The 27,843-nt window shown below is 46.1% G+C and overlaps 3 protein-coding genes across 10 annotated transcripts; 2 read left to right on the top strand and 1 right to left on the bottom strand.

Moving 5' to 3' along the window:
- The first annotated feature begins 401 nt into the window (after positions 1-401).
- Positions 402-10,856, top strand: LOC108159235 (diuretic hormone receptor). 3 transcript variants are annotated; one of them, XM_017292342.2, is made up of 12 exons: positions 402-880; positions 5,497-6,042; positions 7,388-7,505; positions 7,585-7,786; positions 7,849-7,945; positions 8,000-8,093; positions 8,164-8,324; positions 8,382-8,492; positions 8,553-8,738; positions 8,798-8,922; positions 9,153-9,203; positions 9,748-10,856. In XM_017292342.2, exons 2-12 carry the CDS (start codon positions 5,788-5,790, stop codon positions 9,842-9,844), a joined length of 1,497 nt encoding a protein of 498 aa, XP_017147831.1. In that variant the 5' UTR covers positions 402-880; positions 5,497-5,787; the 3' UTR covers positions 9,845-10,856. The 3 variants fall into 3 exon arrangements, with proteins under 3 accessions (XP_017147831.1, XP_017147835.1, XP_017147834.1); XM_017292346.2 differs by having other exon boundaries at positions 403-880; positions 9,447-9,841; XM_017292345.2 differs by lacking the exon at positions 9,153-9,203 and having other exon boundaries at positions 403-880.
- Positions 10,214-27,766, bottom strand: LOC108159230 (probable beta-hexosaminidase fdl). 4 transcript variants are annotated; one of them, XM_033391113.1, is made up of 7 exons: positions 27,205-27,766; positions 25,192-25,537; positions 13,395-13,577; positions 12,835-13,328; positions 12,038-12,773; positions 11,653-11,971; positions 10,214-11,588 (listed from the first exon to the last, which is right to left on the bottom strand). In XM_033391113.1, exons 2-7 carry the CDS (start codon positions 25,206-25,208, stop codon positions 11,334-11,336), a joined length of 2,004 nt encoding a protein of 667 aa, XP_033247004.1. In that variant the 5' UTR covers positions 25,209-25,537; positions 27,205-27,766; the 3' UTR covers positions 10,214-11,333. The 4 variants fall into 4 exon arrangements, with proteins under 4 accessions (XP_033247004.1, XP_017147824.1, XP_017147825.1 ...); XM_017292335.2 differs by lacking the exon at positions 25,192-25,537 and having other exon boundaries at positions 13,395-13,558; XM_017292336.2 differs by lacking the exon at positions 25,192-25,537 and having other exon boundaries at positions 27,205-27,765.
- LOC108159237 lies at positions 17,102-24,062 on the top strand. 3 transcript variants are annotated; one of them, XM_017292349.2, is made up of 4 exons: positions 18,000-18,086; positions 18,964-19,459; positions 20,678-20,828; positions 22,297-24,061. In XM_017292349.2, the coding sequence occupies exons 2-4, from the start codon at positions 19,416-19,418 to the stop codon at positions 23,485-23,487; spliced, it is 1,386 nt and encodes a 461-aa protein (XP_017147838.1). In that variant the 5' UTR covers positions 18,000-18,086; positions 18,964-19,415; the 3' UTR covers positions 23,488-24,061. The 3 variants fall into 3 exon arrangements, with proteins under 3 accessions (XP_033247005.1, XP_017147838.1, XP_017147839.1); XM_033391114.1 differs by lacking the exon at positions 18,964-19,459 and having other exon boundaries at positions 17,102-18,086; positions 22,297-24,062; XM_017292350.2 differs by lacking the exons at positions 18,000-18,086; positions 18,964-19,459; positions 20,678-20,828 and adding an exon at positions 21,859-22,023 and having other exon boundaries at positions 22,297-24,059.
- Positions 27,767-27,843: the final 77 nt, after the last annotated feature.

Here is a 27,843-nt window from a genome sequence, read left to right as displayed (position 1 = left end):
GGCGACTGTCTGTTGCGCTATTGGAATGCTAATGCCACACAAAATGCCGGTCTCAGCGAGAGCTTTTCTGCTCTCCCTCAGCGGTAGAGCGCCTCTCGTTTATGGTAGAGCCTCAGAAGGTAGGGACAACTCAGAAACCTGAAGCTTATATGAGATGATTAGGCTCCCCGAAGAGCGGTATGGACGTACCTTCAAAAGTTCTACCATGCTCACACTTTTGCACCTCTCTCTATGAGCAAAGCTTTTCAGCCATATAGCCACAAGTTGTTGTGGGTGGGCCGCCACCGTTGTATCCTCTGCCCAGTGTCTTGTCTGTTCGTGTCTGTAGCTCTCTTTCTTTGTTCTCTCTCTCCCTCTTGTTTTTCTTTACCGTTGGCAAAGCTCTGCCTTTCATTTTCACTGGGGCCGCATTAAGGCACTGTCTTTGGCCGCCATTGGCCGCGCGTGGTCGGAGTCGCTTTTGTCGTCGCTGTTTTGGTCACAGTTCGTAATCGTAATCTCGTTGGCGCTTTGATTATCTGCCAGCGCAGCCTCCGCAGCATCCCAACGCCTGAGCAGAAGCGCCGCGGGCTTTAATTCTGTTTTCGTCACTGATTTTGTTATTCCGGATTCGGGTGGCTAATTAGGAACCAAAACATGATGCTTTAAGTGTGGTGTTGTATTCTTCTTCCAAACTAAACGTTTTCCCCCAAGTCTCAAATGTGTCATTCGCTAATGTTTCCGCGTGTGTGTGTGTGTTAAGTAATGCAAACAAATAAATGATAATGATAAAAAGGCGATAAACGTTTAAAGCTTTAGAAAAGAAATAAAGAGTCTAAAAAAAGGCCAGAAGCAGAAGCTCATCTACAACAACAAAAATTAAATCAAATCAAAACCCCATGTGAGTGCGAGGGAGGGGCGCTAATTTTGGCATTTAACAGTTAGTTTTTGAGCCACAAGCAGAGCCTGAGCCATGACCCTCAAGATAGCAACAACAACAGCCACAAACAAAAAGTGAATCCAGACCAAAAAAATAAGATCCATTCCTCACCCACGGCATAACGAATCAAGCAAACACCCGACCAAGTGCCGACCCTCCCCTACCCGGACATCTTCGCGAAGAACACCAGGGTACCTACCCAACAGATCCGAGCAGGCGTCGATCACTTAGCAGCTTGCTCCATTAGCAGACAATGCCCGGGTCCGCAAATAGACTTTAAATTGAAGAATAAACGTCTGATTAGACCCAAAGATGCCCGCCCGTCAGATTATCCATACATTCGTCCATTTTTCAGCTCGTCAAGTGCCGAAAACAACATTTCTGCGTGTGGATGTTTCTAGTTTCGCATTCACTGGACTTTGTCGGAGAATACTCTCAGACTCCCCGTATATGCAAATCCTGCTCCATTTGCATGTTTACGACTCTAAGGGACGAGTGTGGAACACCGACGGGATTGGGGGGAAACGTGTCCTGTAAACCTTCATCTCCCTACCTCTGGAGCATCCAGTAACCTCTGAACTATCTCCGAATGGGATTATTCTAGCAATTAATTCTCTTCCGGCGAGCAAACAGAATTGCAATATTTGTGCTGCAAATCTCATGCATATTCCAGATTTTAGCCCCCCGCTCACTGACACGGTATTTTTCTTCATTTTTGTTGACCAAAGATAAACGAATGCAACAGCCAGCGGCACCACATCCCCCGAACTATACCCCCATACGCCCCATCCAGAAACCAAAAATAAACAGTACGTACAAAAAATAGACACTGTTCGAAATGCACAAAAACAATGCTAAGAATTGTTCTTGAATTGGAATTGTTGGGTAAATAGGAAAATTTAATTATACTCGAGTGTAAAGAGGGTGCACAAACACCAGGGGCAGAGGTAGGAAAGGGGTAAGAGAGGGGGTGGGTGCGTGGAGGGGGGTTGCCAATTGGCAAATGGATTTGTCGAGTGCACTCCAAGCTTGCTTCTCCTCCTCCTCCTCCTCCATGTTTGAAGTGAGTTTGCGTTCGATCGGCTCTCACCTTAAATGCAGTTTTTATGTAGTCATTAACCCCCCACTTCTGCGCCCATCTCTGGTACAGCTCTTCCCCTTCAACGAGCCCCCCCCCCCCCCCCCTGGACTGTTATTTAATTGCCTTTTCTTAATATATATTGACTGCTGGTAACCCACGTTAAGGGGAGTTTTCTTAATGCTGGGCGGATGAAAACCGATGAAAATGCTCCACCCACTGCTACCTCTTTTGCTTCTACTGGTGGAGCTCTCCTCTTGCTTTTCATTGTAGCAGAGATTGTCTGCTTGTACTCGTAAAACAGATAAAACAAACTTTAAAAGCATGAAACTCATGAATTTTTGAAATTACATTCATGTTTATGTATCTCCTACCCCAGTGTGTGTGTGTGTGTGTGTGTGTGTGTGTGTGTATGTGGGTGGTATTATCTGGCATGTGTGTGTGCTCTCCCACTGCAACTGGCATTAAAATGCCCGCAGTCTCTGTTCGAAAAACTTGTCGGAAAATTGCAAATGAAAAGGAAAATATTGTTGTTTTATTTCGTATTCTTGGGTTACTTTATACAACTTTTTCCCGGAGCCACCAGACAACTTTACAATTCCCCCATCCAGAATCCCTGCCCTTCTCAGCGACGCCCCCAGCCAGAGGATGTTCAAAAAGAATCTTGGGAATTTTTTAGGCCCGTTGTAAGGCAATAAAATTAGTAAGCATATGAAATGAAGTCGTCTGGCAACGCGGCGTATGCTTGATGTGTTTCGGGAATCCTGTTGCTCATACGGCCCGTGGGCCCCCAGTTACAGTTTTTTCTTTCGCGGTTTTTTCTGTTCTCTTTGATTTTCCTTCCCTTTCCTTTTAATTTAATTTTAATTTGTAAACTTTTCCGTGTGCACCTGTACATATGTGTGGCTGTGTGTGTGTGTGTGTGTTTTTCTTGGCTTTGACTTTCTGTTTTCTCTTCCCACGGAGATGACCACCAAAACTGTCTGTGGATTGAGGCAGGCGGGCAGCAGTTGCCCATAGGAAATATATTCCTATTAATGTGCCTTTATACGGGGGAAAACCTCATAACATCGATACCATACGCGCTTGACTGCGCTTGCCATTCGATTCGATACGATTTGATTCGTCTGCCAGCTGCTGTCATTGTCGTCATCGTCGTTGCTGCTGCCTCAAACTGCTGCACGCTTCGCTGGCCACGTTCGTTCATTCATAAAGTTGCCTCCTCGTCCCGGTGCCCGTTTTCAATATAGTTATTTACTTTTCTATAATAATTTTTTTACGTTTCGACTGACATATGGCATTGGCTTATGGACACTTAATTGATACGTCCCCCGATAGCACCAGCACACTGGGAGAAATTCCGGGAGAAGCGGTGGCGAAATCTTACGCTATCTCTGAGGGGGGGGGGGCCTGCCGTTGGATTGCATGTCCGTTTTCGCTAGCCACCGGCGCCGAATGGCAATCCATTTTAATTTGTTTTGACACTTTGTAAACCATCGGAGGCGCAGCGGGGCGGAAGATATAACGCATACGCCCTGCTGCACTCAACCGATCTCGACTGAACAGACTGGAGCTGGTCAATAATTACATTAAACCCAACATTTTCTGTTGTTTATTTGCCCGTTCTGGCGGCTAATTGTTGCGCATTAGAGGCCACAAAATGAGAACGCAACCCGGAATTTGAGGCCTCAAATGAAATGATGATCACTCCAGTGGATGATAATCAAGATCTGCGACTGGCGCACACGCACGCGCTCGTCCAAATATTGCGCTTGTTTGCCAGCAATCTCATAAATAAATCTCCAGGCCTGCTCCTCCTTCTCTTAAGATGCTGGTCCCTGACTCTCTTTTGCTCTTTTACGCCAGATGTTGGCCATTTCGGCAGGCGGGCGGGGGGACTGAAGTCAAATATTTGATCTACCATACAGAGGGCCGGAGGCGGAGGTGGCGGAACGCGTGCCGCCCACTGTGGATAGTTGAGGTGGCAGGCAGACAGCAATGTGTTGCCCCTGCCAACGTTTCTGGGCCTGCCACACAGATCAAAGCAGGTTATGGGGCGACTAAATATAGACTATAATTAGGCAGTGAGTGCATTGCGTGCAGTCTCCACTTTCACCCCCCCCATCTCCAATGACATACCAGCCCGTGGCATGTTTATCCCCCTGCTGTGACATTGACAAAGCTCTCCACCGCCTCCAGAACAGGCAAAGAGCTAAGAGCATGCCACGCAAAGAGCAAAGTGTATTTGTTCATTAATAAATAACTTGACACTCGTTGCTTTAATCACTGTGGCATCCCCCATCTCCATCCCCATCCCCATCCCCATTCCCATTCCCATCCGCACGATGCTGCTGCTTATGGGGCATGCTATGTACAGCACGTTGCCAGGTGAGAGACGCACATGAGTCTTGGTTACACACATCTGTCACAGCATCTTTTATCTCAATTATACAGATAAAACTACCATTTGGTCCCTTGGCAATCTTAATTGCTTCTATTTCTGCTTGGTTTAGTACCTGAAAAAGTTCTCGATGACTGTGTGGCGGAGGGGCTTATGCATGGCCAGATATCGTAATGTTGCAAGGAAAAGTTTAGGAAATACTTAAGGGAAGATACAATGATGGTTCCTTCAATTGAACGGTGAATACTCGTTCTGTGACTACCTTAACTTATTCCCAACAAGCCGATTAGTTTTTGTGCGATTATCTCGCTCAATCGAATGTTATCCCATTTTTATAGTCTATTGTCCCATTTTAATCACTCTCGAAAATCAGTTCATGGGCACGAGACGCGTGGAAACAATCAATCTCCATTACGACAATTTACAGAGTAATTTCCTGTAAAACATTGAGGTGGGGTCCCAGGTGTGTTAAACGTACAAAAAAACTATAAAGACAGATGAACTGGAACGATGAGCATTTGTCAGCTCCCCGGTGCAGGTTCCCCCCTTTCCTGCTCAACGCGGTTCTGGTTCCGTCATCCATAAAGATGGCTATAAACTTATCTGGCGTTTATCTGAGTTCCACTCCCACACTTTCACATCTAGTCACGAGATTTCGGCATGCACGGTGTATTATTTGAAAAGATTTAATGGTCGTAATTTTGTATACACGAAGAGCCAAGGTTTCTTGACAGATATATTTAGACATGGCCATATACTATACATATATGTATGAGGCTTATAAAAAAACAATTCGAAACTCCTTCAGATCGAACAGTTTCTAGTCATGGGAATTCCATCTCCAGCCTTTTGTAAACTAACACAACATCTGACCTCGTTGAGTCCTGGTACGGAATTCCCGGAATTCCCTATTTATTTTCTCCGAGTGTATAATATATGTATGTATAGCATATCTTTCCTATGCATTGCACGCCTTGGTCTGGTTCCCTCTGATTTTTCGGTTCGCTTCTTTATTTTATCAGATAGTAAGATATCTTAATATCGTATGAAGAACGCTGGTTTACTTTTCCACACTCTTGTGGCGCTTTATTTGAACAGATTCGCATTTAATTGCGCAGCGCCCGGCGGAGAGAACAGAGGAAAACAGAGTCAAAGTGGGAGTGGGAGTGGGATTAGAGTTCAGGACCACAGACGCCTCCATTGACAGCTTCTGTTGCAGCTTCAGGTGCGGGAATTCGTGAAACGAGAGGATTGCCTCGTAAGCAACAGCAGCCGGAGCCGCAGGAGCCACTAACCACCAGAAGAACTCATATTGCAACATTGTGTAGCCTCCTCATCTGCTAATAATAGACCGTAAATCATCGAAGGATCCAGTTCCACCCACCGCCCATGGCTGACGACGATTTGCGGGCTCTGGTGGACAGCCTGGACGACGCCTCGCCGGAGAACCTGGCCAATGTCATAGCCAACTTCTCGCTGGATATGCTGCAGAGGGCGAGCGCCCTAATTGGCGCCCAGCAGCCGCACAGTGGGGCGCTGCTCATCAATCGCACGCAACAATGCCAACAGCAGAGCCAGCAGGAGGAGGAACTGGAGGCCACAGCCACGGCAGCCGCAGCAGCAGCAGCAGCAGGTGGCAAGCGGGTGAGTTGTCGTAGAAAGGGAGGTTGCGTGTGGTTTAGGATAAGCGAAAGTTCCCCTAATAATAGTCTTTCAATCGAGTATTGTTTAAGATATAATTAAGAAAAAATCCATTTTCCCATCTTTAAGCCTTTCAATCTATCGGCTTATCCAGAATCTCTTCTCAATATGTTTATTTCATGCAGATATCATTGAAAAATCCATTAGCCAAGCAACTGTCTATAAATCTATCACTTGATCAGGGTATCAAAACACTTTTCAATCCACTTTTCAATCTATTTTCTTAATTAATGAGTTTCTTTTTTTTTTACGTAAAGTAGCCATCTTTCAATCTTTCAATCCTCCAGTCTCTAGCGTATACATAATATTTTCATGTAGAACCGATGAAAGGCTTTCCATAATTTCGATCGAAAAACTTTAGCCAACAATTTAGCTTCCGGCAAATGGAATAGAAAATGATTTATATACATATTGCTCTGTTCCACGAATATATACAAAATGAAACTGAGGAAGGAAAAACCCACTTGAGGCGGCATTCGGCATTTCTGTGAGCTTTTAATTGGGAAAACGAGTGGAGACCTATGGAACAGTTCGAAAGATAAATGAATGAATGAATGAATACAAATATATAGTATAATAATCACTCTCTATTCATCGTTTGTTTGCTTTGGTCGTTGACATCTCGGGTGTTGTCGCGTGGCTAAGCTCGAAACCAAAAAAAAAACCCTGTAGTTTCCAGCTTATCACTAGAATGGACAATTTTCAATGGACTTTCAATTTCCGGACATGTGGAGCCAGTGATGTCGTATAGACTCGTGCTGTTCGACTGATAAGATCAATTAATAAGCTAAATATACATACATATGTACATATGTCTATCAAATGAAAGGCCACCTATTCGATTGTTGGGAATCATTTCTGCATTTAGAGAATTTACTGTTGTTATATATTAATATAGTATATATTTGTATATACCAATACATATGGAAATTTATAGCACGCAATTGGAAATATATAAATAACCGCGTAGATACCCATACCCCACGGCGGGTAAGGCAACATTTTTGTTTAGATATAGTGGATACCACCTACTATATATGTATGTATATATGTGCTTTATATCTATGGATGTCTGTGATGGGAAATTCAATTGATAAATATAAAAGATTTGCGTACAATCTAGAGGCACTGCAGAAATATGTACAATCTTTAATATCCGATATAGGAAAAGGTCGTTTTCGTTTTGTAAGGGAAATCGAATGTCTGTCATAAACTCTGTCTGGAGTATCCTTTCCACAGATGTTTCCTCTCCATTAATATACATTGTACCATCTGCTATATCTTACAGATCTTACACTGTCCCAGCGCATTCGATTCGGTGCTGTGTTGGCCACGCACCAAGGCCGCCACCCTGGCCGTGCTGCCCTGCTTTGAGGAGTTCAAGGGCGTGCACTACGATACCACAGGTGAGGGCTGATCGCAGAGACAATCCAATACTCCAATGCTAGTTGAGAACTCTAATTAGATCTACCTTTATGTTGCCAGAGAATGCCACGCGATACTGCTTCGAGAATGGGACCTGGGATCATTATTCGGACTACGATCGCTGCCACCAGCAGTCGGGCTCCGTGCCAATGGTTCCTGATTTCTCCCCCAGCGTGGACCTGCCGGCCATTATCTATGCCTGTGGATACTTCATCAGTTTTGCCACCCTGGTGGTAGCCCTCATTGTATTCCTTAGCTTTAAGTGAGTCCCACCAACAGACAAATCTTTGATCCTGTACTTAAACCCAGTTCCATCTTTGACAGAGACTTGCGCTGCCTGCGAAATACGATTCATGCGAATCTATTCCTCACCTACATCACCTCCGCTCTGCTGTGGATACTCACACTGTTCCTGCAAGTGGTAAGCAGATTCTATATGCTATAGGTACAGCTATATGCACTATGTATGTCTCAGATAACCACGGAGTCTAGTCAGGCTGGCTGCATTACGCTAGTCATCATGCTGCAATACTTTTACTTGACCAACTTCTTCTGGATGTTCGTCGAAGGTGAGTTGCATGAGGGGAATATCCGTAGTTACGAGTGTGATATATATAGCCGGTTCCCTTCCCTGTTCAGGCCTCTATTTGTACACCCTGGTGGTGCAAACATTCTCCAGCGATAACATCAGCTTTATTATCTATGCCCTCATTGGCTGGGGCTGTCCCGCTATATTCATTATGGCCTGGGCTATAGCCAAAGCGTTTGCCCCCCATCTGGAGAATGATCATTTCAATGGGGTGAGTACTGCTATACCATCCCATTTATCTTAACTCTTTCTTTGGTTCTGGATTCAGCTGGAAATCGACTGCGGATGGATGCGAGAATCTCACATTGATTGGATATTTAAGGGGCCCGCCTCGGTGGCTCTGCTTGTTAACTTGGTATTTCTCATACGCATCATGTGGGTGAGTGTACAATCCTCAAGGATTCCCAAGATCTGCTACTAAGCTTCTGTACTATTCAAGGTGCTCATTACCAAACTTCGTTCGGCACACACCCTGGAGACGCGGCAGTATTACAAGGCATCCAAGGCACTGCTGGTGCTCATTCCCCTCTTTGGGATCACCTATCTGCTGGTCCTCACTGGCCCCGAACAGGGCATCAGTCGCAATCTCTTTGAGGCCATACGGGCATTTCTCATCAGCACACAGGTATGGCTATAGCGTTTCTTGGAATCATGCGAGTAATCTATGATATAAACCTCTAATAGGGCTTTTTTGTGGCGCTCTTCTATTGTTTCCTCAACTCGGAGGTGCGCCAGACGCTAAGGCATCGCTTCATTCGTTGGCGCGAGAGTCGGAACATCCATCGGAGTAGCTCCATCAAGAACCGCAGGTGGGTCTTGGCAGATGCTATAGGCGCGCAGTGTTGCACTCACATTTGGTATCCTAACGCATTGGTGTTGTCGGTCTACTACTATATCCATTCATTTGGGCTTTACACATGACACTATATGTACATAAGTTTATACGTATAGTAGATGTGGCTGCTTCTGTTTTAGTTTTAGTCGTAGCTCTTCATTTTGTCGTCGCTGTTGTCACTTAACCAATTAATTTCCATTCCAGGCATCGCGCCTCCAAAGACTACTCGCAGAGATCGCGAACCGAAAGTCTACGGTGCGTATACGCAGTGCTCATGTAGATGCTTTCTCCTTTCTCTATCTTCTGTTCAATTAACCCTCCTGCTCGTTTAATCTGCTAACACACATGCCATACCATAGATATATCCATAGCCCTGCAGAGTATCGTTTATAGGAGGGCATCTGCAGGGCTATGCCAGAGTATGCCCTAAGCGCCAGTTCTTTATCATTCCTTATTCCTGATTTCGGTTTTCCTGTTCTGTTTATCGTTTTCTTATAGACTGACCTCAACAAGTCCCGTACCCACCGGACACTATGAATGATCGATCACCATACACACAAAAGCCACAAACACACACACCGATCTATGTACACTATATAGAGATTTCCTCCTATCCTACAATTGTACATACATCAGAACATGTTAAGCGCCATAAAATATCCTATTTTTCATAAGTATCGCATGATATACGTAGTTAGCCGTAAGAGCACAAATTAAAGTATTATACTTTGTATAAAAATGATTCTCATTCCCAAATTCATCGCTCCGCAACCCTTCCTCTTTGAATCCCCACTTTCAGCACCGAAGAGTGTGTAATCTGCCTGCGTCCCACGCCGCACACTCGCCTGGCGACACAGGAACAATACCACAGCATCAATATCACCGATTTTGTTTAGGAACTACAAGTACATATATTCAATGTATGAATCTTTTGTAGAACTGGTCCAGTCCTTGGTCTCCAGCCTGGCGTGCTCTTCGGTTTCCATTGTTCATTAATTTCTGGTGCGGAATCCTGACTGTCGAATCTCCTCATCACTCGGCTTCAGGGTTTCTTCTGTTGGCAGTGTCACGCTCTGGAATACTGTTCTTAAGTGGGGAAACGTAACATTAGTTTAAGCAAATTGTTGCCTTGGGATATGGATGCAATGGGCGAACTTACCATGAGGAAAAGTTGAAGCAGCAAAGGCAGTCACTATAGCTGCTGCCATATACAAATATATACAGTATACAAATCCAGGACACACCAAAGACGGACATACACCTGCTTTACTTTGACTTTTAGTTTATTTTCGAACATGACTTGAAGTTACAGCAAAAGTTAAGGTTAAACTAAAAGAGATTTATGATGGTCCGATCTGATGCCAAAAGTCTATATTAAGTACGAAAACATGTTGGTAACATGGGGAATTAACGTCATTCCGAATGTAGATATAGCGAAAAGAAAACGAAACCCAAAACACTGTGAAGGTGGCCCCAACCATTTGACCCATTTTAGTATACATTCTAAAATTAGCTACTAATTGTCTAGTTTTATCAAATATGTGCCAATGCGTGCAAAAAGTTTTTTCGTAACGATTAATTGTTAATAATTGTTTTAAATTCTAAGTTTCTTGCGTTTTAGCATTTTGTTTTTTTCCTTTTTTGTTTAGTTTTTCTTAAGGTCACATTGTTTATATCACTGAAAATCTAATTTAAATCTTATTAAAACTTAGAGTAAAACAAAAATAGTGAAATTAGTGAAATCAAAAGTAATGTAAGAAACAAGTGGGTAGAAATATCATTTTGCTGTCACCTTAAACATAATAATTGATGTTCTGCGAATAAAGCTTGTTCAAAATATCAAAAAAGTTTTGTCATTTTTCAATTCTAGTGGTTCTAAGATATACTTAAAAGCCTATATGTATACATACATGTAGAATTTAGTCCTCTGTCTGTATGTGGTGGTGAGTGTGAGTGTGTGTATTGATGCGTATGAAATCTACAATTAAAAACTATGAACGCTTAATGGTAATCGTTTCCCTATATCGGTCATGTCTGCCTGTATCCGATCTACATATGTATGTATGTATGTCTGTCTATATAATGTGTGCGCTATAATTCGATTTGAATTGTACTAAGTATGTGTGTGGGTGTGGGTGTGTGAATGTGTTTTCTATCGAAAAGAAATTCGAGTCATGGTTTATGCCAGAAACCATTTCATAAAGTCGCTTCCTGCTACTCCTGTAAACTGCCGCACAACTTCTGCGAAGCTTGGGTGTATCTTTCGCGTCCTTCTTCCTTTCTTATATAAAATAACAATTCGCTATAAACTAACTAACGCACATTTCGGGAGTATTGGGGGATCGGGGGTGTTTGGATTGCGATTTACTCATCTTAAAGGTAGTATCAAATGCATTCTCCAGGATTCTGGGCACAATATTTGGGGAACAGGGCCTCCGCCTTGATGCCCAGCTCGACGAGACGGGTGCGAAACAGCGAGATGCGGCGGAACACCTCCGGGGCCATAATATCCAGATCATGATCATCGCTGGGATCCGACCACAGGCGCTCGCCCAGGGCACCGGCACGGGGCCACAGCCGATTGTCCAGCTGATTCTCGTCCACCTGCTCCGTCCACAGGCAGACCTCGCCGCCCAATACCTGAAAGGAGTTTGGAGATTAGATAATGCTATCCTCCAATTGAGAAATGCCTATAGGAACCCACCTGCTTGCGCCGCTTCTTGTCCAGACGCATGCGTTCCCAGGGCCGGTGCTTGTAGACGTTTTGCCAGGTGCGATAGGGGGAGCAGGCGGCCTCTCCTGTGCTTCGCCAGCTGCCGAAGCCGCAGTCCAAGTACCAGGCATCGACGTGCGAGAAGATCACGTTGTATCCATTATCCAGAAGGTCGTAGTTCTCCTGCCAAGTGCTGCCGCCCCACACCTGCACCGTGAATTGACTGTTTGGAAGACACTTGGTGTTGGTCAGGGCGCTCGACCAGACGGCCAAATACTTGGGGGCCACACCATTATTAGCCAGCTTCAGCCTGTCAGAAAAGGGAATACAGATCGCTAGAGAAGTGGTGGGCTATAAGAGGGAATAAGCCACTTACCTGGCCATCGCCTGCAGCATGAAATCGCACCACAAGCCCCGCAGATCCGTGTCGTTAAAGTACTGGGCCCAGCAGTCGAGATTCACCTCGTCGCCGCCCAGATGAAAGAGGTCCGTGGGCCCCGTCGCCTGCAGCAGCTCCTCGTAGAGGCGCTGCAGTATGAGGTAGGTGTGGTTGTTCTTCGGATTAAGCTGCCCGCACGGTGGCTCTCCGCAGTAGAAGCTCCACGGCTGCTGATTGATGCACACGGCCAGCTCGCCCATGCCCCTCTTGGGCCCCCAGTCCCAGCCATTGCCGGCATGGGCCGGTGCATCGATCTCCGGTATCACCTGCACGCCATGGATCTTGGCAAAGTCGGCCACCTCGCGCACATCCTGCTCCGTGTACGTCTCGCCCTCCGAGTAGGCCCCGTGCTCGGCCAGCTCCGGATAGTTGCGCGAGATATACGGAAAGCTCTGCGCATCTGTCAGATGCCAGTGGAAGCGATTCAGCTTGGACAGACCCATTCCCACGATCGTTCGCTTGATCGCCTCCACCGAGAAAAAGTGGCGTGAGGTATCCAGCATCAGGCCGCGATAGCGGAACTTCGGGGCATCCTTCACCTTGCTGTTGACGTACGTGTGCAGCAGGTGATCCTCGTCGTCGAACCAGATGAGTTGCTGCAGCGTGGACAGGCCGTGGCGGGCCCCAAAGAACGAGTTCGCCGTGATCTCCACCTGCAGGCGGTGGCCTTCCGCTAAAAAAACAAAAGGGAGATGTTAGACGTGGCTAAGATCGGGCTAAAATCCGTCTCTTACTGATGGCGGTCAGCTCATAGCTCTCATCGTTATCCAGGCTGAAGCTGACATCTCCGGACTTTTGCACGTTGATCTTCACCACCAGACTCTCCAGAACACCTGGTCGCCTCTCCCCAGAAACAGCGGCTCCTACCACATCGTTCTGCGATGCCCACGATGAGGATTCACTTTCGCCCGTCTCAGGTGGACTGGTAGCGTAGTCCAGTCTCTGGATCTGGCGAAGATCCTTGAGGAAACAGTCAAAGGCCAGCTGCAGCTGCTTCCGCACCTCCCGATGCGGTGTGTCCTGCTCCAGTTGCACAACCTCCACCGAGAAGCTGGTTGTGTGGGCGCTGACCAATGATTTGACGGTCGGTGCTGGCCAGATGTTGACGTACCCGCAGGTCATTGAGCAGGTGATGAAGGAGACACGTTTGCCGGTCTTCGCAGGATGATAGCTCACCCGCATACATCGGTCATTCTCGCATTTGTATGTCCAAAACTTCTCCACGGGTCTGTAAAATGAAGAGGAATGGGCTTCAGTCGGGGAATCATCTCCGTAATTAATATTTTACACTCACATGGGAAAGGAGGAGCCGTCCTTGTGACTGTGGGGGCGTTCGAACGCCTCGCTGTACGCCTGTGTCTTGCTGCCACCCTGGTTCCAGTACAGCACGGTGAGGATGAAGATGGCGCCCGAGAGGAGCACCAGAAGAGCCCGGCGCAGCGACACGGCCAGTGACATCTTAAAGAGATAACGTAGGCTGTAATTAAGATGGATATCCGGTTAATAATTGGGCCCCCAAAGCAGACGTTTGTATGTAAGTGCCCCATCCATCCATCCATCCACCCAGCGACTGACATCATCACATCACCTCACGGCAAACGAGGTTCAAGGAACCAAAACCAAACAATAAGGAACCATATTATGGGATTGAGGGGTATGGGGGGCGACAATGGGCGTGTCTATCCTTTCCGGTCTGCTCTACTTCGCTCGATTAACGAGGACACCTCGAACTTTAATCAATGCTCGCAACTTGGGGGCTTGACGAGCGATAAAATCAAAGGAAACCCCCAAGCAAAGGCCAAAGCCCCGTGCCACATGCCACATGCCATTTAGCTCCGAATTGTTTGTCTTCCGCGACTTTCCCCCAAACACAAAGGCACAATTGGGTCTCCCTTTGGCAGACAACAAATGAAAGGATTTCTTACACTGCACACAGCTTTCGTTTTGTGGAAGAGTATTCATCTTTATAACGTTCCATATAAACTAGAAATTTTGTTTCGAGTATTGAATTTAAAAAGCAGGCTCCGTTTTTTTGGCATTGGAAGTTTAAACACCCTTGTAGTGACTCAGAGGAGAGGCAGATACAGCGGGGTATGGATGGGTATTGAAGGATTCGGGAGAAACCCACTTCCTCTGCTCTCCAACACCATATCCCACCTCATATAGCTCTATCCACATCCCCATATATTTTTATTTACATATTTCCATAGCCATATCACGTTTAATGCTTCCTTATCGATTTCAAATCAAATTACTTAACAAAAGAGTAAGAAGAGACCCAGAAACACAAATATTCTACGATTCTAGGATTTTCGTTTTCGTAATAGAAAAACGGCGCTTTTAAAGTTTCCATAGTGGAGGGAACGAGGACAGGACCTTGCCACCAGTGACTGGCTGACTGGCTGACTGGTGCCTGGCACCGTATCGGATTCGGGGCGAGGGCGGAGCACACGCCCTGGCTGCACCCCGCACCTGTAACCTTTGCGTGCGACTGTGGCAATCGATGCTGGGGTTGGAACGCTTAAGGCTTCATGTGAAAATATGAAATACTTTCCCAGGACATGCAACACATGCACATACATATGTGTTATGGTAAAAAAAAAATTACAGGAATCTTGCAGAACATGTGATATCCTGCTTTCTGGCAGTCACGTTGCCAATGCTGTTATTCTTTGGCTTGACCTACCCTTTGCCTCCCCCTCCCTCCCGCTATTTCCCCTCATTAACCATGAAGGCTGTGAATAATAAATCAACAGGCCGTACATAATTAATGCTTAAAAAACAGTGACGAGGGGGGAGGGCGAGAGCGGTGTGTGTGTGTGGTGCAAGAAGAAAGGATTGCTGTCGCTCGACGGTGACAGCCTCATTAGTTGCCACAGAAATACGCCAAACGCACGCACATATGTGCACTAATTGCGGCCTGTCGAAAATATTTGTATGAAATGTAGCATACATTGCAGCGGCGACGCACTGTTTCCCTGGGACTCCCTCGCAATTCGGTTTTCCTTACCCTTGGCGCGTGCGCAGTGCCGCACTGAATGACCAGAAGCGCCAAAAACTATCCATCATCATCATCTCATGTCTGTATGTGTGTGTGTGTGTGTGTGTACGGGATCCACGTCTCTAATGAGTCACGTTTCCGCCTGCCACTGCCGCCGTCTGCTGCTGCCAACTGTTGAAAGGCTCAGGCGTGACATACAAAGAACAAAAAGTGGCGCAGCTTTTCAGCTGCTGGCCAGTTGCCCCTCCTGCGTCCTGCGTTCTGTGTCCTGCCGCCTGTCTTCTTCTGAATTGACAAATTTTCCTCCACACAAATCTAAAATTATGCCAGCGCACAGATTGAGATGGGAAAACTAAAATTGTAACAACTTTGGCGACATTCACGGCCGCCAAAAGTAACAACAACAACAAACGACGACGGAGACGTGCTCTTGAGCAGGGCGCGCGCGACACTCGAGGTGTAGGCAACAACTATAGGGACCGTTACGCCGTGTGACTGTTAAGCCGCCATAGTCGCAGTCGCACGGATTTCAAGATTGTCGACTAGCCTTTCCCGCTCTTCGCCACCTCTACTTTCCAAAAGCCGTCGTCAAAAAAGCGGCCCCCACACACACACATACAAAGAGCACAAAGCAAACAGAGAAAGCAGAAACAGAAAAAATGGAGAAAAGAATAAAGGTAGAGCGAATGAGAAGGTAAAAATGGCGTGCAACTATTTACATATGGTCTTGAAGCAGTCGTTGCTCGCCGCTCGCCGCCTGTGCGACTGTGTGCAGCTGTCGACAGGAACAGCACACTGCCGCCCCCGAATATTGGGCAAACCTACGCACTCAAGTTTTGGGCTTCTGTAAGAGTGTGCAAGGCAATAAATTAAAAGCAAATTTGCGCAAATTACACATGAATTTCAATTAGTTGCCAGCGGCTGGCAATTATAATGATGATTGCATATGGCCAGGCCATTAAACGTGGCCAAAATGCAAATTTTCAACATTTGTTTTTTGGTGGGGAACATGGTAATTTTCAAATATTTCAAATTTCATTGCATTGAAGTGACTGTAAATGTACAACAAATGCATCATTTTATGGCCGGTGGGTGGGAAAATTCACACATTTATCTAGTTACGATAAGTGGATATACACGGAGCAGGGAAAATGTTTCTAGACTGAATATTTTTAGTTCTTACAGCTTCCTCTGAACAGTATCAACAGGTGGTACTTTTCTCTGGACTTTCAATTGCATGATTTTATATACATACATGAACTTATTCCACCTTGGATGCCTGCCACAATATGTGGGACTGGCAGTGTGACTTTCGAGGCGCATTATTATTTATGGCCGCATGCCGTGAAAAATGTCAGTTGGCGACAAGTGTAGTGTTGTTTAAATGGCATGCACGGTTGCCACAACGACAGCAACAGCAACAGTAGCAGCAGGAGAAGCAACAATAATGACAGCCGTACGAGTCGTACAAAAGAATTTGGCGCTCAATTTGATTTGAAACGTGCAGGAACCCCACACACAAACACACAATCGCTCACAGACAGTGCAGGAGAGAGAGAGTGAGAGTGAAAGAGATGGGTCGCCAAAGAAAGCTCAATACAAATAGCTGTGCTTGGCCTTTGTAGTTGACTGTTCCTGTCAGCCCCACTACCCTCTGCCACACACGACCACAAGCAGAGAAAGAGCGGGACAGCTGCAGCAAAAGAAAAATGGGCAACGCAACATGTAACAGGCAAACAGAAGGCAAAAGAAACCAACAGAAGCAGAAAAGCAGGAGCCCAAACACAAGGTATATTCCTAAAGGGTATGGATATCCAAAGCAGCAGTCTCTATTCGCAGTTGCGTTCACAACGAGAGATGGAGTGGGAGAGTAACTAGACTAGCCGAAGAGCCAGACTGCCTTACCCTCCAATGCCTACACCTTGGGTGAGCCAGAGCCGAGGCAAGCAAAAACCAAAGCACAAGCCGAAGGCTGATGACGCGCTTCGGTTGCCCAGGCAACTTCGTCGGGCACACAACAGAGCCGAGCAGCAGAGCCCAAGCAGAGCGTAGAGCAGAGGATAAGCCAGGCCAAGCTCGGGACGGAGCAGGGCAGAGCAGCGCAGCGCGCACACTGACTGCTGACACTCGCAGCTAGCCAGCAAAGTCAACCTCAAGCCGGGCCCCAGTTGCAGCAGCGCAACCAAAGCATTTGCACAGACGCACGGCGCCGCTACGGGCTCCACCGCGTGCCAAACTAAAGGAGTAACGGAGTTTTCTTATCAGTTGCCTTGTCAATCGATCGCACTGCTGCTGCTGTTACCGTTGCTGTCGCTGTCGCTGTCGCTGTCGCTGTTGCTGTTCCTTTCACTCTCACTGTGAGGACTTGTCAGTCGAATCGAATGTTAGTTAGTGTTGTTGCGCGCGCTGAACAGAGCGAGGGCTAGACCTCGCAAAAGTTGTGCTTGTCCTTGCTTAGGGCTAGAGCACCTAGCACTAGAACACTATCCCGCTGAGAGTGTGCCGTGTCGTGTGCGTGTGAGTGTGTTGGGTGTGCGTGCTAATGGCCTTGTGATGTGTTCAAAGCTAATCGTTATGCAATTGCCTCGCGTCTTTTTCGGATTCCAGTGAAATAATGTCTTTGAAACGTTATGCAACGCTGCTCGCGGCGGTCACTCCACAGAATCCGCCCAATGCAACAACAAGAGCGGTCTCAACAGTCGGGTCCATAACAACCATTGCCCCATCATCATCATCATCCGTCGCTCCAAGCAGCAGCAGCAGCAGTAGCAGCGAGGAGTCCCAGTCCCAGTCGCAGGAGCATGGCACCAGCTCATCCTCATCATCCTTTACCACCTACTACAGCAGCGGCTTGGGTCTGTATCATCAGCGTGGTGTATCCGGATCAGCAGGCAGTGTCGGAGGCGGAGGGGGCGCAGCAGGAGCTGGCGGACCCCAGACATATGCAAATGTTGTCAACGGCAACGTGAATCTGCTGCTGGGCGGGTAAGTCGCATGCTCCTATCTATGAGCACACACACACACACCCCATAATCATTGAATCAGTGAGAAGGGAATGCATCACATTCATAAGGTGGAGTGAAGGTACGGTCTGTGCCACGGGGGAAATGCGGGAGAGTGTCTGACATATCAGGTATTGCAAAGTTTTTCTCACTATTTACGAAATATTAATGCGCGCTTCCCTCCACTGGTGATTTCTGTCAGAAATGTGGAAGAAGTTCGGGGATGGATGCAGGATCCCTTATTCCTTGAACTAATCAAAAATTCTACAGTCTTCTTTTTGGGGCATGCATCAAAGTCACCATCCATCAGAATTTCCATGAAAAAGACGCTCGTAAATTAAATTTAAATGGTTACAGTAATTCCCGTAATTGTAGACACATTCTTTTAGATGGATAATGGATAATAAGGAGAACATTGCAGCAGCACCACTCATAGATCATGCCACAAGCTTGATTTATGAGTCGGAGCTGGAAATTAATAAACATCAACATTTTATGCGGCTGCAAGCAAGCAAGATGTCAGGCTCAGCCTCTCCTCCTTTTTTGGACATAATCATAATTATAATTGCGCTTATCCATTGCTCCGCTCTTACTTCTTATTTTTCGGAGGAAACCCGTACCCCAGTAGCAGTACCGCATCCTTCACGTTTCACTTTTTGTGTGCAACACGAGCTCTGTCTGCTTCAGGGAATTGGGTTAACCGAAAAAAAAGGAGGACTAAGAACGAGGAATTGTCAACAGAGTTTTTTATAGTATATCTTTTATATGTATCTGCATATATTTGATGTCTGTAAACATCACGCGCGCCACCAAGCGAAAGAAAACTTTATTTTAACTACATTTTTATCGATTGTCTTTAGCGATTCATTGAAAATAGCTGGAATACAAAAATCAGTAGAAGGGGGAAGGACTGTCTCTATCCGCCCGCCCTTTTGAAACACTGGATGGACTAAAAGGAGGCCCCCTAATGAACTGTTGACATGCGAGAAATTGCGTGAAGCGAGGAAAATGAACAGCTCAAAGAAGGACAAGGAGGGTACTAGGAGAGTGGATGAGCCAGCAAAAAACACTGGACTGGACAGACACACACCGCACACACCGCACACACCGCACACACCGCACACACTCACACAGACAAGTGGGACATCATATTGTTGCATTCTAAAGTGGATTAAGTGACGTCATTGACTTGTGCCCTGTGTAACAGATTTGAGCGAAGCGAACCATTAGCCGGGGGAAATCACTGGCTATAATCGGACATAAGTTGTTCAGCAGCGAGGCTAAAAGGGAAATTCGATAACTGGCAATCACGATGATGATACTTCAACGATTCCACGGCAGGGGACGAAAGGAATGGTAATTTATTGGCAAAGAAATACTATATAAACGTGATGGTAAATTCAAGTCAAGCCTTTTGGCCATTACTATCAGAGCTGCAGGCCATCGAAAAGCGACAAGCGACAAAGAATTCAAATCAAAGGTTCGGGGGGGGGGGGGGGGGGGGGGGGGAAAGCAAAAATATGTACATACTATATTCAAAACTATGTACATTTTACAGTGTATCAAAAACCATCAGCGTAATGGAATTCTTCAGTTGTTTGTTGAAGATCTTCTCAATTCATATGCCATAAAAGCTGCAAACTTTATAACTGTCAAGTATCTTAGAAAATTATTGAGATACATACACGATAGATAGATAGATATAGAGATAGATAGATATAGAGATAGATAGATATAGAGATAGATAAATATAGATATAGATAGATATAGAGATAGATACACGTGATTCACATCATTCGACTCAATTATCGATTACTTCATTTAATAACTCATTTTTGTAGCTATGTATATTCTAATATCACATGATTTTAGAGCGCCTAATCAGCGCCTAGTTTTCGTGTGTTTAAACCGCAATGGACCGTACCATTGGAAACCTAATCCATTAAGTAAACGATATTTGGCGATCGATGAGCACATAACGATAGCAGAATCAATTCAATCAAACTTTAAAGCTAAGAAGTCAACAGTTGATTGCGAGGAGAAAATTAATTTTAATCGTTGAATACACAAATTACAGTCCACAGAACTGCACCAGAGCCAAGGCTACAATAACAAACTATAATAGCTGCATTATTCTAATTAAAATAATAACAATAGAATGACAACAATGGGGAATAATCCATCAGGCTAGATGTGGATGGAGAGGCAGGGGCAGAGAGGGAGAGGGAGAGGCCGAGGACACAAATAATTTGTTTAAGGAATTTATGTTATCAATATGCGAGCAGAGGGCTCCAAAAAGGACATCCACAATGAGTATTTGTGCAATTTGTACAGCAGAATTAATAGATGTCCAAAAATGGTAATAATATTATCATTATTATGGCCATCGTCTATTGGGGTAATCAATTCCATTCCATTCCACACACACACACACTTACAGGCAAACAGTTATCTATACATGTATCTATTAATATTGTGGCTGTGTATGGATGTGTATCTGTGGCGCATCGAATTACATTGCATTTGTATTGTAACATATTTCATGTTTCTGTTGTTGCTTGTTGGTTGTTGCAGCGCCATGCTCTCCCTGGTGACAACCATATTGTGCGTCGTCTGCTATTGTTGCCACCGCAACATCAAAAAGCGCACAGAGGCCGCCTACAGGCAGCAGCAGCATCAATGGCTGGAGACGGATCCCAATATGGAAATCTATAGCGTTGAGCAGGTAAGTTTCTTTTGCGCTGCCCATGCCATGCCCATGCCACCACCACCCCCGGAGGGTGAAAGGCCAACGGTTACAATATAAAAGGCCACTCTCCAATGGGGAATGATGTTGCAATTGAACGGAATGCACCAGAGAAATGTGTAACAATTTCATTCAAGAAATACGAGTGGAGGCAAATAGGCTTGGGATCGGGTTTGGGGAGTATAAGTATTTTCTTGTGGGGTTTTGAGGATTCTGGCGAGAATTTCTCTAATGAAGGATGAAGAATGTTTCAAAGGAACAGAGCTGTGGATTCTATGGGACTTCTCCATATGATATGTGGGTGCTGGCCTGTGAAAGAGTCTATAATACCCAATCGCATAGGTTCCGTTCCTCTGGCAACATCAAATATTCTCCTGAAATTGGTTAATCTTCAATTCATTGATTTAATGACTCTCCAGTTTGAATGTCAAATCCTAATTGCTGTGGAACCACGAATCACAATCAGCGGGCAATTGGCCAAAGTATAAATAAATTAGTAGACTGCTAGACATTCGTGGGGATGCAGACTGGCAGACTGGTAGCCCCACAGCCCCACAGGCCATCCCCCACCGCCAGTGGCCTCTTTCAAGTTTAAGCCAACATTTCAAGGCGACATTTCAAGAATGTTAGCCAGAAAGTGGCACAGAAAGAGGCATGGGGTAAGCAGAGAGTGGGGCAGAAAAAGATTGTAGGAATGAGGGGTAATGGATATTTATGCGGCACATTTAACAGGTGCCACATCAGCAACAACAACAACAATAACAACAAAGTAACTTGACCACAGCAGAAAAAAGGCGCGACAATTGCTTTTTGCTGCTGCCACCGACGGGGCGCCGGCCGCGCCGCTTCCAAGGGCCAAAAGAAGCGGGGGTGGGGGCGGGTACGGCAGCGATGGCACTTGGAATCCGCCATTAGAAGCCGCACTCACTTGGCCCTGGGCTTTATTAAGTTACAAGCCACGAGAACCCACTGCCACTGCCACTGCCATCCGTCAGTTCATTGTGGTTTGTCGGCCCACTGGGATATGGCCAGAAAGAAGAACGGAGGAACAGAAGGCGCCGCGTAAATCAACGTTAGCCTGTCCTGCCGCAAAAATGTCAACTGGAGACAGTCCTCCCACTGCAGCAGGAGGAGGCGGGCTTGGGATAGGAATTGCTAGAGACATCAGCAGAAGGTGGGATTTGGTTAGGAATTGCTGGACAGTGGAGAGTAGGGGTGGAGTGCAGGGGCAGAGGCAGAGGGCTGCTGCAGAGTGAAATAAATTTATGATGTGTGCAATTTAAACTTTTTTATGTGATTGCGTAAATTTCATTTGACCGTCTGCCCCTCCATTAATGGAGTAAATTGCATCCATTTCTGGTAGAGATCCGGGAATCTCCTTCTAGGATGCAGATTCCATCAGAAATAACCCCTCCTCTAATCAATGTCCTTACACACTTCATTCCAGTGCTACGAGACATCTGGACTATTCCTGGGCGACTCCACAGACGGACTGTCCGTTATGCCGACCCTGCACCACGAGCCGCCGCCCTCCTACGATGCGGTGGTGCTGCACGAGCAGCAGTTGCTGCAGCAACAACAGCAGCACCAGCAGCAGCTGGAGCAGCTCCAGCTGCAGCAGCAGCAGATCCTGATGCAGCGGATCTCGCCACCGCCCGGCTATCGATCCTCGCTGGACATCAGCACGCACCACCATCCCCACGGGCCGGTCGGCGGCTGCAGTCGTGGCACGCCCGATGGCAGTGTGGATGCCATGGCCAGTGGATCGGGGGCAATCAGAGGAGGAGGAGCAGCTGCAGCTGCAGCTGGATGCGGAGCCGCGGTCAACAAGGAACTGCAGCTGGCGCTGAACGCCCAATCCTGCTGCTCCCTGCAGCGGGCGGAGGTGGAGAGTATGTGGAATGCAACGGAAATGGAGAGCATGTGGAATGCAGGGGCGGCTGCGGTTGCCGCCCGACGTGGAAATTGCCTGGAAATGGAAACACTGCCGCCACCACCAGCGGTACCTCTGGCCCTGCAGGGCAGGAAGCACGGTGGTCAGCAAGGCTTCGGGCTGAACACCTTGGGGCGTCGCTACCTGCAGCAGAGCCACCAGCACAGTCACTACCGACAGGGCTGTCCGCTGTGTGGCAAGTTCCGCTACGAGGCGGAAGCGGAAGATGAGGTCAGCCCATGTGCCTTGTCTGTGGAAAGCGGCCTCAATATGGGCTCCATGAGGAGCAGCGAAGTGCCGCCAGAGGATGCCAACGAAAATAGAATGTTGGCAAGTGCTGAGCTGGCAACATGTCCCTGCCCCTGCTCCAACAACTGCGACAACGAGGATGGAAACGGCAACCACATGATTGGCGAAGCCCAGACAGAAGATGAGACAAATGGGAATGTCCAACCCGCAACACAGGAAGCAATCAACGAGACAACCACCACAACCATCACCGATGTCAACGATGAAAATGACAACGCATCTGTGGCAGCCACGTCATCGGCCAGGAATGAGGAGGAGCTGGCTGCTGCCAGCCAGGATTTAAGCAACATCAACGAGAACGGCTTTATCAGCCTGGACATGAGCAAAATCATTGACAGATCGGGTCTGCCCACTTATGAGGGAGCCCTGAAGCTGGAGTCCAGTGGCTATGTGTAGGAGACTCCGGAGGAAGATCATCCCTTGTGTTAGCTATAATCTATAGAAACCTAAATCACAAATGTGCTTTAATTATGGAATAAGATGGCACTCTCTTTTGGACAGCTGGGAAATGGCAAAAGAGTTTTTGGTTCACTCAACGCACTAGTTAATCTGTTTGTAGTTCCTTTAGTTAAAAAGTTAATCGTTTTGTAGTTCCTTTCTCAGGTCTGACCGATCTCACAGAATGGAGTAAGATTTGTTTTGTTTATCGTTTATCTCATGGATTATTATACATTATTTTCTACTATCAAAGATACATAGAACATCCCTACAGGATCAATTGTAATCAGCCTTAATATCCACACAATACATACCTTAACTTTACGATCTCTTTGGATCTCTGCTAAGTACACATATCGTTATTCTTACGATCCCCCAGATCTCTCTCTATCACTCGTTGTAAGCAAAGAAAGTATAAAGAAAAAATATAATCCTAATTTCTAGTGTTAAGCCCATATGCATATCCCTGTAAAAGTTCGTTTCAGGCAAAGAATATCAATAAAAAACAAGCAAAAAAATAAAAATAAAACCCCCAATGAAGGTGCAACAGCTCCCCATCGGCAGCCTTAACCCTAATAAGTACGATTACCATAATATTATGTTTTGTGTTTTGCTCCGTCAAACGCAATCCAATTGATTTTGTATTATATGTATACCCATCCCACTCCCCCTTCCCCTCTACCTAAAGAGTAGAGAGCGAAATGAAAACGAAACCGATACAAAAAAAGAAAAAATCGCAAGCGGGGCGATGAATGACATGCAAACAAATCGTCAAAGACGGCGACTGACAAGCGGGCAAAAGAACAGAACAGACAATACGCGCTATCTCTATCTCACTCTCTCTCCCCCCCTCTAATTCCACCGGTCACTGTGCACTTAGCTACGGGCTAACGGGACAGACTGCGGCCTTTGTGTCTCCCCGTCTCTGTCTGGATCATTTGCATTAAGGATGGCAGAGAAACAGCAGGCAAGGAAGAGAAGAGAATTCAGTGAAGGGGAAACCGCAACGACTGATAGGACACCCTCACATATGCTATGCATGATACGAGTTGGGCCAGATACAAACTTTGATTATTCATACTTCAGGTGGATTTTCGTATGCAATTCTTTCGAGCATTCGATTCGATTGCAACATTTTCTTATACACATTTCTATATTTTTGGGTGTAGTCACAGTCGCAATACCCCGAATCGCTCGTAAGGGTATCAAAAACAAATCGCATTGGCAGCCGTGTGTGGTGTTTTGTTGTTGTCTGTGGTCAAGCGATGGTTGGAGATAAGAAGCCTTCTCCCGGTTCTCTCTTTGTTCTTGTTCTGCTCTTCATTTGCTCTTGCCATAGTGCCGCATTGAAAGGGTAACAAGAAACTTGTTAGAGGCACTCATCATTTTCCACAATTTCCACTGGGAGGAATGCAACCTTGAAATGCCAAAGGGGGAGGTTCGGGGAGAGGACAGGAATTGTGGAATGGAATGTAATTATACATGGATCGATTGAAAAGCCTAAGAGCGACTTTTTGCAAGTGATATTTAAGGCACTCCCCATATCAAATCCGACTTGACTTGACCCCAATCAAATATTTATAATCCTCCAGTGATTTTTGTTTTCATTCGTTTTATTTCACTTCCGTCATGATTTCGTTTAGCACCACTCCAGCCACATACCGTCGTGTCAGCAGCATTTCAGTATTCAAAATTGGTATATTTTCACATAAGATGTGGAGGCAATAAACCCAAAAAACAAAATTTTGTATTATTTATGGCCATGCCAAAGAGATTTCCTTGCGGTTGGCACTACGATTTAGCCGGGTGAAGGCGCGCGCTTTGTTGATAATTGCAAACTGAATGTGATGCGTTACGTTAGTGGCACAACAAGTTGAGGCACAGCTGCAGCAGTCGCAGCAGCAGCAGCAGCAGCAGCAGCGGCAGCGGCAACAGCAGAGTGGCAGCCGCAGCCGCACCACAAAGCAGATAGAGGTCTATCCATTGGCGTAGAAGCATTAGATATACCCTAGAAAAACGTTTGTTTAATCATAATTTAATATTAATTTTCTATGAAATATAATTGATAAATGGCTTCCTTCGTTCCCAAGAAGGAAGAGGAAAATTCAAGGGCTGCCTTCAGTGTCTGCCTCTGCAGTGTCAAACCACTTTCCAAAACCACAATACCCGGCTTCTAGGGAGTATCAAAAAAGACAGAAAAAGAGAGCGTCAGACGCCAGATAATGTGCATGTGTGCAGGGGCCAAACAAAATAGAGCGCACGAGAGCTGAATAGAAGGCAACTGAAAATGAGACCTGAACCGAACCGAACAGAACAAAATGATGGCATCGGCATGGGCATGGGAACATGGAGCATGGGGTTGGGTTGGTGGGTGGCTGGGTGCCTGCCCGAGTGGGTTGCTGCCAGAGTGGGGAATGCCGCAAACTGCGCAGCGCCGTTTGACCCTTGGCTGAACAGCTCTCGGCCGCCTGCTTCGATTTATTAATAAAACCATAGACAGAGAGAGAGGGACACACGTGCACACAGGGGGGACTAGGCGGCGGCGGCGGCCGACGTGGATTGGGGGCAGGTGTCGTTGTCGTCGTCGGCGTCGTTGGTGTGAACACAAGCACATGCCACCACAATTGGTCTTCCTCTCTCATATTTATAATTACTGCAAATTGTCGCTTAAAATGTTGTTCTGTCCCCTGCCAAAAGCACTCGAACTACTTATTGTAGGAGTGTGTCATCATCGTCATCAGTGGAATCATCCACAGCAGCATCATTATGAGCATCTTAATTATACTAGCTGGGAGGATGTGGCACGTGCTTAAAAATAGACTCCATTTGGCAATTGGTATGACCTAAAAATTGGGATACAAATAGGACCTAGGAGCAAGACAATCGCCGACGATGGTAATGCTCTAACAGGCCAATGTGGATAACAAACCAAAACTAAAAACCAGATGGAAAATGGTTTGAAATTGATTCTTATACTCATTTGAAACAGACGTACATACATATATCGGAATTCAGGTCTGTAAAAGCTTAAACCTAGCTTGAAATTACTTAGAACTGGTTTTTAAGGGTCTCAGGTAACGAATTCCTTGGAAATAGCTTCACAGATGAACAAAATTACAAAGAAAATGTCTCAAATTTTTTTGCGACTTTTGTTTTAGTGGATATTAGATCGGTATTCCTTAAAACAGCTTCAACGATAAGAGTATCGTTCGTTATTGGCTTCGACAGCCATTTTGTTGACTTTCAAGCATTTTGCTGATAAGCCATAAATTAAATAACCAAAAATCATATATGTATATGTATATATTACGAGCTCAAATCACTGTTTGGTTCGTATATCGCTTCCGCTACCCAGAATCCAGAGTTCAGAAGCTGGGCGACGCAAACTGTCGTATCCGGGGGATCGAAACAGGGGAGGGCGGAATGCCGTAAACAGTGGCCCCCCGATAGCCCCAAAAACGCAACAGCAATGGGAGTGTACAGTGGCGTGTGTCGGGGTATGTAGAAGTGGGCCAGCTACAGCTACTGCCGCAGCCAACAACAAAGGAAAAGTGCAAAAACCGAAAGTAAAAGTGCAAATACCCAAAAAGATGCCAACACACGTACAGGCAGTACAGGCCTGCCCACTCCGCACCCCATAAAAACGGAGGCAGCCGAGGAGAGGGAGAGACTTACCCACACTGCGGATTGGAATGCTCTTTGCATGTCCTGATTTCTTCCGTCGCCAGGCTCCAAATGAGGGCTAGTCGCTAGAGTGAGGGAGGCTTTATGGGATGGTGGGGGGGAGGTGGGGATCCTAGGGTGCGGTGGTGCTGGTGCAGGTGTGGCACACACTGCCGATGTGAGGGAACACACTTGTAGTTATTGCTTTGCGTGCGTCTGTCGTTTCTGTGCCGCAACCAGATTACACATTACACATATTACATCTTTAATTGAACTTATTCATGTTGTAATTCCTACACAAACAACTGCACACGACAACAGATCGAATTGAAAGAGTTGTTGGCAGCGAGCGGTATGGGGTGTGGAAAATCTGTCTGGTTGCGGATTCTGCGGCGCGTAACTCTTATTTCGTATTGGTTATAGCTTATAGGTTAAAGCCTTTCACTTGGAGGTCACTATATCATTTAATATATAGTATTTATTGCACGTCCCGCACACGTTGGGGCTTGCGTTGTTAAACAATTAAAAATCGCTTGGGGCATTTTTTATTTGCAAAAAAAAACAAAAAACAAAATACGCGACTGACCGTATGGGGAAAGCGGCAAAATACTGCAGTAGTTTAGCAATGAGAAAATAAAATACTAAAAAATA

The sequence above is a fragment of the Drosophila miranda genome, chromosome 3, assembly GCF_003369915.1.
Source record: "Drosophila miranda strain MSH22 chromosome 3, D.miranda_PacBio2.1, whole genome shotgun sequence".
NCBI classification, from domain to species: domain Eukaryota; kingdom Metazoa; phylum Arthropoda; class Insecta; order Diptera; family Drosophilidae; genus Drosophila; species Drosophila miranda.
Note: the sequence above shows the minus strand (reverse complement) of the source record. Positions and strands in the feature narration are given on the sequence as shown.